Genomic DNA, 14,010 nt, shown 5'->3' with positions numbered 1-14,010 from the left:
ACTCTTCTAATATGGCCCTTACAATGACCATGATAAGAGCTTAATAATAAAATGACACTGAAAATAGCCTAGGCCTCAAAGGACTAATATACAGTATGCAATATTTTACAGTGGGTGCTATTAATTTAAATACCTAAATTCACAACAGTTCATGACATAGGGGGTGGCCTATCTTTTTGCATGATGGCATAAGTCATGGCCTTTACAGTAATGGTTCAGGATAGTGATATATGGAAAGCATCAGCACTTACAAAAGCGACTTACATAGGTTAATTATATTACAAGGGGCATTGTCCCTGGTTAAGTGCCTTGCTCAAGGGCACAATGGTGGAAGCCAGATATTGAAACTCCATGCCAGGCTACTGCATGCTGACCCAGCTCCTCCGTCACTAGGCTACCACCGCCCAAAGGACAAAATCAGACCGAAAACCGTCAGCCAAAATCACAAGTTGTGTATGAATGTGCTGTGCTTCGTGACATGAAATAATCAGAGCCGGACAGTAACGGAGTACATTTATTTGAGTACAGTACTTGAGTACAATTTTGAGGGATCTGTACTTTACTCGAGTATCATTTTTTGGGGAGTAGGCCTACTCATGACTTTACTCAAGTGCATTTGAGAGGCAAATATTGTACTCTTTACTCCACTACATTTCTATCCATAACCGTGAGTACCCGTTACTACTTCTAAAAAAAAAGGAAAAAAGAAAAATCTCGGAAACCCTCAATTTGTTGTTTCCCTCTCAAACGTGATAAGATTGTGCAGCCGCCACTGATTGGGACAGCCTATCAGCAATCACCTTCAGCTTTCCGCCAAAGTCAACTCCATGGTCAGATTTAGACGAAACCATGGAGGAAACAATGGATGAAGACCCAGCAGGTCCATCCCGGGAATGTGCCAACCTGTGGCCCCACCTCGCCAGACTATTTAAATTTTCTGAACAAGTTAATGATAGTTTTCGCTTCAAGTGTTTCAATTACGAAATAGTATTTTGTATTTGAAATACGTATTTTAAATACATGTATTAGAAATACTGCCCATCCCTGGCAACATGGTAAAAAGATGAAAATTACTTGATTTTACTCTTTTTACCAATTCATTTGACATTCTCCAAGGTATTAACATTAACATTTTTCATAACTCCATGTAGGACGTTTCTGTACATAAATGTAAGGTAATGCAATATTTAGAAAATGTAGGCTACTATTGTACTCTTGATACTCAAGTACTTTTAAAAACAAACACTTTAGTACTTTTACTTAAGTAGACATCTGACTGTTGTACTTTTACTTTTACTTGAGTAAAATTTAGCAAAGGGTATCTGTACTTTTACTCAAGTAAGGAAGCTGTGTACTCTGTCCGCCTCTGGAAATAATGTATCACTAGAGCTTAAGGAGAGATGCTTTGTGAATTTGCATTTGCGTTGATTTTAGGCAAATCAATAGTAAAAGGTAAGTTCCTCCTGTAGACAACTGCAGCTATAGCAGCATTAACAACTATAGGAAAACCTAGTTTTTGAGGATGTTAGAATATACAAATATGCAAAGTAGGTGTTTTGTTTTTGAAGTTGAAGTTGAAGTGAGCACCACTACCAACGGACTTCCAACGGGTGAAATGGCCAATGCAAACACTACCCACACACATTGACCCTAAAAATGCACACACATCATGTCGTTTGCTTATTTGCATGGTGGCTTATTGTTATAATTCATATTACAGGGTATTTTGTTTTTGTTTTGTTTCCATGGCACCACTTAGGGCAAAGTCATAAAAAAGTGTCCATTATTTAAGTTACTGAGGCCTAGAAAGTAGGGTCCTTCTATGCTACCAGTGGTAGTATTAAAAACCATGAGAAGATTCTTAACAGTGAGTCTTTTCAAGTGGTAATATGCAAATATACAAATATGAAATTGTTTGAGGTGGACCTGGTGCAGGTGTTCAAATATGTGTCCCTCTTATCACCATGGGAGCACCCTTAACTCATTCCTTTCATATGGGTGGGTTCTACCTAGTCTGGCTTTGGCACATTAGTGAAATGTTTATAGATCACTTTCTTACTTTAAACATAATGGTATTTACCAACTTAAGACACAAAAAAGTCAAAAGACACAAAAAAGTCAAAGCCGATATCATTTACAGTATTAGACACAAAACAAGGCAAAACTGAAATTCAAGAAAATATTTTATTCTTTAAAAAGATTAAATGAATGAATGAATTCCATCCAGCAGGAAAAATGCATAAATGCCACACTACTGTATATAACCAGACAAACACACTCAACACCTTGGTATATTCTCAACTCGATGCTAAATCCTCTCGAGTGTGAAAAATAAATTTGAGAAGTAAAAGATAGCACTCACTTTTTTAATCGCCCTGAGGAACATTTTGGGCAAGACGCCCTTCTTCAACGTGATTATGGTGTTGTGCTATTGTAACCTGATAATTCGTGGGTTTGCAGAGTTCACACTCTCCAGTCTCTCAGGCGTGGGCAAGACGAAGACAGGTTACACTTCGGTTATAACTTCTTTTATTCACACAACCAACTTAGACAGACAACCAGCAACGCGCGTTCACTTCTCCCTAGCTTCACTCCCTACTAAAACCATCCGGTGCGGAAACCATTCCCCCCGAACCAAAACACCCCACTCTCAAATGTATGGGGAACTAAAATCCTAATACGTTAATCATTCCCCATTACATTAACAGAGGAATGGATGAAGACTTAATTAAATAAATTGACATTAAACAAAATAATAATATAATAAAATCATTGTTTACACTATTCTCACCATAATCACACTATTATTACCATACTAGTTATACTATTACCACACTAGTTATACTTTACACTACTGCATATAAAATGCAATCTGTATATAACCCTGAAAGATAGGAAGGATAAATAGTGACATATTCAGTAGAAGCAGAAATAGAAACAATCAGCTCAGGCATGTTTTATATTGATGTAGTGTCTTGATACATTGCTATCTTGTATAATGCTTGTTTAAATGGAAAATACTTAACAAAAATGCTCATTTTGTAACACATTAGAAGTTATACTTGAAAAAGAAAAGACACCTTTTGAGTTGAAAATACATAGGCTACATAACATGTAAGTAAATTAATATATATATTGTATCTCTTCATCTCTTGAACAATATAAACCGAGAAATCTGATAATGCCATACAAATATGTATCACTAGGGTTACAGTAAAAGAGGGATGATGAATGCACACTATTGATGCTGCAGACAAACTATTGATAGGTCCACACACTACTTTAATTTCCTGCTTTGTGAGACTAACTGAACTTTTCAAAGCTCATTTTTTGCTCTTCCTCTTCTGATTATCACTCTTCTCATTCTCCTTCTTGTGGAAAATCTGTCCATCGGGCTGCTTTCTCCAGCTCAGTTTGGCGTCTGCTGGAAGCCCATGCTCTTGCAGCTTCTTCTTGATCTGAGGAGCAGAGCACAGCCACATTTTTAGGCTCCACCATGACTTCAAAACATGATTTCAAACAATTTCCAACATAATTGTGGAGCTCACAATGAGCCATCAATCAATAGTGATATGAGACGTGAGAGTTTTAAACTATTTTAACTAACTATCTTCTTTAAAAAATCCTCAATAACTTTTTTAGTATGATTGTGGTTGTATCATTGCAGCCTTATCCTTTTTGATTGGCTGGTGGGGTGGCTGTTAAGTCTGTATATCGGGACACCAATGAAGTAGATCTGGTTAAAAAAGTTAAATTGCCGTTCCATAAAGCTCTTTTGAATGGTAACTATAGCAACCATAGTAAACGACGGTTGAACTAGGATGCAGGTTTTGCAACAATGGAATCAATTGTAAACAAGCTAACTAACTACCCACCGTTATCACTGTAACTACGCATCGTGGAGTTCTTTGCCTCTGCCTTATCTATTATTCCGTATATTGGGACACTTTGGCAGCCATTATCCCTTACATAGCTTGATATCATGTCATTTTGCATCATTATAAAGTATCATTGCAGCTTCATGTGCAACAGAGAAAATGACTGACCCACCTGGTCTAATATGGCCTCTTGAACTGCAGCATCATTTACATTCACGTCAGACTGAAACCGGATCCTCTGAAACTGGACAGTCTTCTTGACCTCTATAAGACAGACCAACAAGAACATGGTGAAATGTCTGTAGAATGAAATCATAGACTCACTTTAGCAAGGAAATGTTTTGGTAAGGGATGGCTTGTTGGATATCACATGGTGTCTTTCTCACCACCATAGCAAACAAAGGGTCTCCTCACAGAGCAGTCCAGAGCTTCCCACTCAGTTTGGTTCAACACAACACACTTTGAGGCAGAGGCTGTGGGCGTTTCACTGAGATTAAAGATGGAAGAGAAGTTACTACCATCAGACCACTGCCAGCCAACCCTGTGTAGACCTATCCATGTATAGCCGTTTGCAGCAGCCATCTTCTTTATCTCCTCGTCCTCCACTGCATTCTTCACAGTGGCCAAGTCAGTGTGCTTCTCTCTGCAGTAGCTCTGGGCCTCTATCCATGTTTTCGTTGGTGAAATTGAAATGAAACCATGGGTTGTATTTAGCCTCTCTGTTAGAAAAAACAACAACAGGTAGGTAACACACAAAGTCAGCTGAGAACTAGTCGGAAAAAGCAGTCCCAGATGAATAGTGACTAATATTAAACATGTGCATATGATGGCTGCATGCAAAAGAAGACTCGGATTCAGTCAAACTTAGAGTGTTGATCAGTTGACATGGCAAGATGGAGATTGCATTCATTGATTAACCTATTGGTAGGTGTATGGGCATGCTAAACCAATTATTACAAGTCACCTTGACCCTTAACATACTATGTTGTACTGTTCCATGCTTATGTTATGATATGTTATCCAACTATGATGCTCAAAACAAAATGCTAATACTGAAGAGCTCTCTCACCATCATAGCAGATAAAAGGGTGACTATGTGTCTGGTCGTGGTTTTGCGATTGACCACCAACAATTGCATTATATGTCTCAGGAGTCGTACTGGAAGAGTGGTAGAGGTGGTAGAGTCCTATCCAGGCGCTAACACTGATGCTTTGGGACCAGTGCAAGAAGCTCTGCAGCTCCTCGCTGTCACTGATGGTGGCCAGGTCAATGTGCTTCTCTCTGCAGTAGGTCTGGGCTTCAGTCCATTTCTTGGGGTCAGCTACATAGTGGTACTGACGAGAGGCGTGTGTCAGAGCAATGCAGATGCCTGTAAAAAGTTAAGAAAGGGAGCTTAAGCTTAGCTTAGCATAACAGCACAAAGTGTAATGGGGGGGGGGGGGGGTTACATTGTACACATAAATTAATTTATTGTATGGCCCCCCATAGACGGAATTCCATGAAACTTGGTATAACCCCAGAGACATAGACATTCGATTTGGTGCAGTACAGAACAGCTCGAATATAGTGGTGATTAAAGCATTTTTGTCCTTTAATTTTTTACGTGGGGGAGGGGGGGTGCAAATCACAAATGAGTGGTTATGGGCTAGGTTGATGCGAGTACTTGGGACCGACATACCACACAAATTGTTTGGATAGTTATTTAGGGGCCTAGTGCTGGGGAGTGGGCCCCGGGGACCAAACACTTATTTTCCATGAAAGTGTAGTGGGGCTACATGTCCCACCAAGTTTCATGTGCCCTGGTATTTCAGTTTCCCGGGAATCATTGGCCAAACATTCAACATAAATAAATAAATAAATAAATAAATAAATAAATAAATAAAACATGACAAAAAAAATTACTTCTATATGACCGCTAAGCCAACTATGCTAACAGAGGTCATAGTTCCTATATGTATAGTACAGTACAGTACAGTACAGTACAGTATTATGTATACTCTGTGTGTGTGTGTGTGTGTGTGCGTGTGCGCTTTTCTCTGAGAGAAAATGTTTGCATACCGTAAAGGAACAGGATATCAACAGCCTTTCTGTCCATTATCAGAGAGTTTACCTGTAAAAAGAAATTTAAAATGAAAATAACTAGATGTACCGCAGAGCGGTACAAAATATGACCGCCGCCCAGTCCAGCACATTTTTTCCACAAAAATAAATCACGCTGGAAGGCCTATATGATTCTAACTGTCTCACTAAATTGCATTATCCACACTCAATTCTCACTGGTATCTGCTAGACAACAAGTACCAAAACATGATTAGTTCATAGATTTCACATGTAAAATTCATTTTATACAACCCCACCTTCATCTCGCCTGTTCATAATTTTGAGAAATTCTTGAATTGTGTGCATGTGTGCATGTACATTTTTATGTTATGTGTGTGGGTGTGTGTGTGTGTGTGTGCATGTACATTTTTATGTTATGTGTGTGGGGGTGTGTGTGTGTGTGTGTGTGTGTGTGTGTGTGTGTGTGTGTGTGTGTGTGTGTGCATGCTTGTGTGTGTGCCTGCGTATGTGCCTGTGTATGCATGCGTACATATGTCTACTGCGTGAGTATGTGTCATACGTATGATTACTGTGAATGTATGTGTGTGCGTGTGTATCTGTTTGTGCACATGTGTGCACATGAAATGGGTTAACATGACCCCTGGAGGCAAACATACGGAAAAAAATTGGTCATCCTAGGCCCTACAGTTCTCAAGATATTCACAGAGAACTGTGTCTGCCCTACCCTCCTTTCAGGGGGTCCAGTACAGCGGGGGGGGCTACAGATCAAAACGAAAAACGATGGTTCCATGCTATCCATGTGGGGTTACATGCCCACCAAGTTTCAGTTTCGGTCTTTCAGTGTCCCGGGAATCCTTGTTGGTGTACGGTCACTAAATGTACACATAAATTATTTTATTGTAAGGCCCCCCATGAACGAAAGTTCACAAAACTTGGCATGAATTCGGAGGGGGTCATAATGATCCTACACTTCCAATTTCGTGCAGACTATGTTAGGTCACAGATACCTGCGATTACAACACCTCATTTTTACTTTTTTGTGTTTAACTAGGTGGCGCTATACATGAAATGAGTGGTTATGGAATGGGTTGACATGGCCCCTTGAGATCAACATACAAAAAAAAAAAAATGGTCCTCCTAAACCTTACGGTTCTCGAGATATTCACAGAAAACTGTGTCTGCCCTACCCTCCTTTCGGGGGGTGCAGTCCAGCGGGGGGGGCTACAGATCAAAACGAAAAACGATGGTTCCATGCTATCCATATGGGGTTACATGCCCACCAAGTTTCGTCTACCCCGGTCTTTCAGTGTCCCGGGAATCCTTGACGGAAATTTGGATTTGCGAAAAATACAAAAAAAAAAAAAAGAAATTCAGAGATCATTAAAAAGATCATTATGACACCCAGTGAGACAGTTAGAATCATATATGCCTTTCAGCGTGACTTATTTTTGTGGAAAACATGTGCTGGACTGGGCGGCGGTCATATTTTGTACCTCTCTACGGTACATCTAGTTGATTCTTCATTTCATTTTAATGAACATAATGATAATTTTCAATACAGATTCTAAATTGTATGTTACATATAGGGTGGTGCTTAACTATAGCTACTACAAACTACTGTTAACTTATGTGATCATTCAATAATCAATATATATATTTATTTATTTTTTTGCCCGAGGAAGACCCAGCCGGGTCGAAACGTTGCAACACAATAAATATATGGGAGTTTTAGCAGAGTGCGGGCATTTCATTCCTTTTAAGTTCTAGTTCCATTTGCCCTGCACCTCACCGGTGGGGATATGCACACTTCCACAACTACTCAATGCGATCATTCAATAATCAAACAATATTCAAACCTAAACAAGTATAAGTATAAGTATATATACTCTTTTGATCCCGTGAGAGAAATTTGGACTCTGCATTTATCCCAATCCGTGAATTAGTGAAACACACTCAGCACACAGTGAGGTGAAGCACACAATAATCCCGGCACAGTGAGCTGCTTGCAACCACAGCGGCGCTCGGGGAGCAGTGAGGGGTTAGGTGCCTACTGGTCGGGGTTCGAACCGGCAACCCTCCGGTCACAGGTCCGAAGTGCTAACCAGTAGACCACGGCTGCCCTCTAGACTCTAGACTTTTAACCAGATAAGTCATATATTAGTTCTTTGAGGCCTAGGCTATTTTCAGTGTAATTTTAATATTAAGCTCTTTGGTCATTGTAAGGGTAATCTATTATAGGCCAGTGTTTCCCAAAGTCTGTGTCGCGACCCACGGGTGGGTCGCAGGAGATTTTATTTGGGTCGCCAGCACAATTTATGTTGTGTTATAGGCCTATACCATTTGTCATTTGATACCAGGAAATCTAACAGTTTTCTATTAGGATGCAGTTTACTAACTACCACAGTCACGGTTTTGTCATAAAAGCTCATGAAACTGGGGGACGAACGCATCGCAGAGGGGGTGCATGGATATCTACCTCTCAAAATGAAACCGTTCTGTGGGGCGCCTGCCATGTACCTCGCAATTGCAAACTACAAGGGACATGAATCTGCCTATTTGCACTAACATTAACAGATACCAGCTCCTCAACTTCACCGATTAAAATCTAGTGACCGTGCTGTCAACTAAAGCAGACATCCATAGACCGGACATAAGGCCATTCAATTTGCATGTAGATAGTTTCGATTGTAGATGCAAGCTTTAAAGTTAATAGCAACCTCCTCACATTCTTATTTCTGATTTAAAATGCACAACAGTGCATTATATTAGGCTACAATTTAAATGGACATTTTAAACACTATTCCTCTCGTTTTCTACCTCGCTATCTCCAAAGTAAAGGCGCATTCTTCCGGCTATTGCGCAAAAGCCTCTTTTTCTGATATAACGACTATACAATATAATATAATACAACAATACAATATAACGACTTGAGTTATTTGCTGTTTACATCGGAATTGACGTCCACAGTGTTATGGACCCATTTGTCTGCAAAGCAACGTAGCCTACAACATTATTTTTAGAAATACAGGAACAGTTTACCATGCTGACGAATGACGACTGGAAGAGTGCCACCTACTGGCCAGCCACCAACACCACTTCCAGCAGGAACCTACTCTTCCGAGGAGGTTTCTTATCCAAGTACTAACCAAAACATGATTATATCAAAGATTTCACATGTAAAATACATTTTATACAATCCCACCCCCATCTTGCCTGTTCATAATTCTGAGAAATTGTGTGCATGTGTGGGTGTACGTGTTTATGTGTGTGTGTGTGTGTGTGCATGTGCTTGTGGGTGTGCCTGTGTGTGTGCATGTGCATGCATGCGTACATATGTCTACTGTGTGTGTGTATGTGTCATACGTATGATTACTGTGAATGTATGTGCGTGTGTGAATATCTGTTTATGCATATGTGCATAAGGAATGGGTTAACATGACCCCTGGAGGCAAACATACGCAAAAAATTGGTCATCCTAGGCCCTATGGTTCTCAAGATATTCACTGAAAACTCTGTTGGTGTACGGTCACTAAATGGTCACATAAATTAATTTATTGTATGGCCCCCCATGAACGTAAGAATCATAATGATCCTACACTTTTAATTTCGTGCAGTTTTGACCATGTCAGCCAGAGATATTGTGATTACAACACCTAATTTTTTTTGCTTTTTCATTTTTAACTTGGTGGTATAGATGAATTGAGTGGTAATGGGATTGTTTGACATGGCCCCTTAAGACCAATATACAAAAAAAAACAGGTGGTCCTCCTAGGCCCTACGGTTCTCGAGATATTCACAGAAAACTGTGTCCGGCCACCTACAGGCCAGTTGGTGTACAGTAACATAAATTAATTTATTGTATGGCCCCCCATTTACGGAATTCCACGAAACTTGGCGTGCATTCAGAGGGTGTCATACTGATCCTACAATTTCATGCAGTTTTGACCATGTCAGGTCACAGATACCTGCGATTATAACACTTTTACTTTTTCATTTTTAACTAGGTGGCGCTATACATGAAATGAGTGATTATGGAATGGGTTGACATGGCCCCTTAAGATCAATATACAATAAAAAGGTGGTCCTCCTAAACCCTATGGTTCTCGAGATATTCACAGAAAACTGTGTCCGCCCTACCCTCCTTTCGGGGTCCAGTCCAGCGGGGGGGGGGGGCTACAGATCCAAAAAAAAAACGATGGTTCCATGCTATCCATGTGGGGTTACATGCCCACTAGTGTTGCACGGTGTATCGATACTAAAAAGGTATCACGATGCCTTCACGCAAAAAACGATACGATTTCCGACGTTTTTAGAATCGATACTTTATTAAAATAATAACGTTCCGTGTCTGTGTGAACTGCTGCTCTCACTGCTCCTTGCACGCATCTAGGCAAGTGGGCGTGTCAAGCAGGCAGCTCTGAGTGAGTGAGTGCGCAGCAACGTCAACATAGTTCTTTGCCGACAGTCCTCGGCCTTGTGGATAAAACAAAAGGTGATGTGAAATCTGGAACTATTTTGGATACATCGCGAATAGTGAAGGAAAGCCATGAGGTACACAGAGGCCCGTTTGTAAAATATTTTTCAAAGTCATTTAAAAGCAGTATGCTACGCATGGAACTTGGCTAAACACCTCGCAGACATATCCCAACATGTTTAAAGAGTTCAAAGAACGACAGGTTAACGAATATGCTATAGAAAACACAACTACATGGTTAGTGCCAAGTTTTTCTCTTCTGTGTTCTTCTCTGAAAGTGAAACGAGTATGGTTCTCTGGGATAAAGCGAACCTTCCTTCATCAATGAATTTTGAACGAGACATAACGAGCTGTAATCATTTTGACGAGACATAACGAGCTGTAATCATAGGGTGCTAACGTGATGAAAGCGCAATGTTCACGCCAGAATAACATTACCAACACTACCAAACAATCTATTTCATGTTCGGTCAGTACTTCTGGTAATATTTGTCATGGCATGTAGACTGCAATTTGTTCAATAATTATTGCCCAGATGTAGGATAGGCCGATAGGCTACCCGAAATGCGCTAATTAAAGCCCACAGCATATTACCATCATAATAGCGGCTTATTGTTACGTGGTAGCAAATCATGTTATCAAAGAAATAGACGTAATGTAATGCACACAGTTATATTGCAACAGGTAATGGTGTAGGCCTATCTGACGAAGACCTGAGTGGTTGGAACGTCGTACTTGTACACTGGGCGCAAAGAAGACTATCCTCACATTTTTCCCTTTGCAACTGTCAAAGAAATCCAATGAACACGGGAAGGCCTAGGGTAGCCTATACTGTAGGGGAGACCGGGTATGGTTGTAACATGGGGGGAGTTGTAACATCACCAATTCCACCAATCAGGGATAAGATATGAGCCATGTGACAGTTTCTGACTCCTCAGACTTCCTTAACGATCACACATGGACATTTTGAAGTTGTTAGTGCCATTTATCCCAGAGTAAGGAGAAAAATTCAACATATGTAAGAAAGCAACTTTTTTTTTTTAGATTAATTTTTTTCTAGTGCTTTTACCATTGTAGATACAGTTGTATGAGTTACATCAGGTCAAACTATAGTTTCTCTAGTAAAGAATGGTGTAGCTCTCTCTTGCTAATGTCAAAGCACCATGCTAATACAGCTAGCTAAACAATGGATGACAGTGGTGGGGTAGGTTGTAACACATTTTTTGAATATGTTACAACCTGTGGAATGGGGCTAGTAGACCCATTTAATGTCTGTTTAATTTCATCTTTGTGTGTGTGACTGTTCAGCCCTCTCTCTCTCTTTCCATGAGAGACACAAATACATACACACACAAAAGTATAAACGTTGTGGTTTTTATATTTAGTTTAAAACGTTAATATGATCTCCATTCTCTATGTGAAGAACAGATTGTATGGTATACAATATGTTGGTGAATCTATTTTCACACCCTGTGTACCCTGTTTATGCAATAAATCAGTATATCAAATGGAATTCCATTTTTTTTCTGCATTTATTTTTACCTGTTACAATCTACCCCAATAGGTGTTACAATCTACCCCAGTAGTGGGGTAGGTTGTAACAAAGGTACACACTGTATTTGTCATAATCTCACAAATTCTGTAATATAGTTGAAGAGATTTAAATGGTTGCCACTTGTAGTAGACAAATGTGGGTACTTTGCCAAAAAGTTCCAGAACTGTAGCTTTAAAAGAAATGGTAGTTTTAGGTGCTGAAGAAAAATGTGTTACAACCATACCCGGTCTCCCCTACATCAGATGGGCTAAAGATTAGGCATAGCATTCAGTGATTTGCATGCAGTAATTTCAACACTGACCTTGATCTAGCCTAGTTTGGCTATTTAAAGCTACTGCCAAAACACAACACAACAAATGAACTATAACAAACAATAAAGGACTTAATCACACAAAGTAGGCCTACTATTTTACTGACTATAAAAAATAATAATTATGTAGGAAGTTTAGAAACCAGAATTGACCTGCACACTACAAAAGTGCACCGAATTCAACACAAATGACTATACACTTGGAGGAGGTATGAGTCCTTTCTTTTCCAGATATCTTAGGATTTCGCCGTAGTATCGCTTCAGTATCGAGCATCGTGATATTTATGGCAGGTATCGTATCGAAGTCATAATTTTGGTATCGTGACAACACTAATGCCCACCAAGTTTCGTGTACCCCGGTCTTTCAGTGTCCCGGGAATCATTGACGGAAATTTGGGCATGCGAAAAAGAAAAAAAAGAAAAAAATCTGACTAAACCTATAAAACCTATAAAGCTTCGCTGTGCGGCGGTCATAATAATAGAAAACCTTAAGTCTATATAAAAAAAACATACCATAAGTCACATCATACTCTAAATATCAGTACAGGATATCAGTTGAGAATTCTATTCAAAATGGCAAAATGTCCACAAGGAGTCACACTGCACTTGACTATAGAACCCCTATGATTCTCTCTTCAGATATGACCATATAGTCCTACAGTGCTACATTTACATTATGATATATAATGTCAGTTAGGATACAAATGTATTTTATTTAAGCAGGAGGGGGTTAGATAGACCACTGGCACAATTTACTCTGACTCTGACAAAACTTGCACCTCAGGCATCATTTTTGGAGAAGTGCTTAGTTAAGCTACTCAGAGCTACACTTGCTACAATAACCTTTGATGTGAAACTGATTTGAACTGATATGCCAAATAAAATACTTGGACAGACAAAAGACTACTTCATCCACATGACCCTCCACAAGATGAAGTTTAGAACTTTAACTTGATGCCTAGTTCTGAACCCTTTGTCAAACATTGTACATATTACAGTAAGTCATAGTCACACTATTATTAATATTACCACTGGCAGCATAAATGTGAAATACCAAGACAGTTCTAATGTACACATATAGCTATAATAATGTACACAAATAAGCTGTTTTAGATGCAGTTAGCTATATATATTAAAATTGCAACTCACCTTTCAAGTGAATACTGAAGTAAACACCAAAAGCACTTTAGTCTTGCACAGAAAGTAGTTCTGTAAGGAAAGGACTTCAAACCAAAGCTGGAATGATCATAGAACATGCCCCCCCACACACACAAACATTTCCATTATGCAGCTGGCATATTTGTGAGTGTAGCCTACATGCAGATAAATAAAAAATAAACTGGTGCATTTCCATACTCAGCATACTTTCCATATTCCATTGTGGCCTCTGTAGTTCCAGGAAAAATAAGTCCATCAGGCATACAAAGTAGTTATAAACCAGGACCAAACAGTGAGGCCATGCAAAAAAAGGAAGTGAAAGATCTTGTGGCTTCTTTATTGCAAATTACGTCATAACACCAATCATTATACTTTGTATAATAGACCTATAACAGAGCTTTGTTTATTCAGCTCTGAAATGGTTACAGTTTGTATGATGATGAAGCAATGGGTGGAGTATCGGCCTATTCAGCGTAGGCCCTACAACGGATCTTGACCACACACCAACATGTTATGGTGGAGTGTGAGGGAACCAGGATTAGTAGCTCTCTGTGTGTTGGTGGCTGTATGAGTC

The 14,010-nt window shown here is 39.6% G+C and overlaps 1 protein-coding gene across 1 annotated transcript; it reads right to left on the bottom strand.

The window, feature by feature from the left end:
• Positions 1-2,170: 2,170 nt before the first annotated feature.
• On the bottom strand, positions 2,171-8,998 carry LOC121689981 (early activation antigen CD69-like). Its single transcript, XM_042070248.1, has 6 exons — positions 8,979-8,998; positions 5,937-5,988; positions 4,948-5,247; positions 4,265-4,597; positions 4,051-4,142; positions 2,171-3,458 (listed from the first exon to the last, which is right to left on the bottom strand). The coding sequence occupies exons 1-6, from the start codon at positions 8,979-8,981 to the stop codon at positions 3,324-3,326; spliced, it is 915 nt and encodes a 304-aa protein (XP_041926182.1). The 5' UTR covers positions 8,982-8,998; the 3' UTR covers positions 2,171-3,323.
• Between the last annotated feature and the right edge of the window lie 5,012 nt (positions 8,999-14,010).

The sequence above is a fragment of the Alosa sapidissima genome, chromosome 18 (genome assembly GCF_018492685.1).
Source record: "Alosa sapidissima isolate fAloSap1 chromosome 18, fAloSap1.pri, whole genome shotgun sequence".
Lineage (NCBI taxonomy): Eukaryota > Metazoa > Chordata > Actinopteri > Clupeiformes > Clupeidae > Alosa > Alosa sapidissima.
Note: the sequence above shows the minus strand (reverse complement) of the source record. Positions and strands in the feature narration are given on the sequence as shown.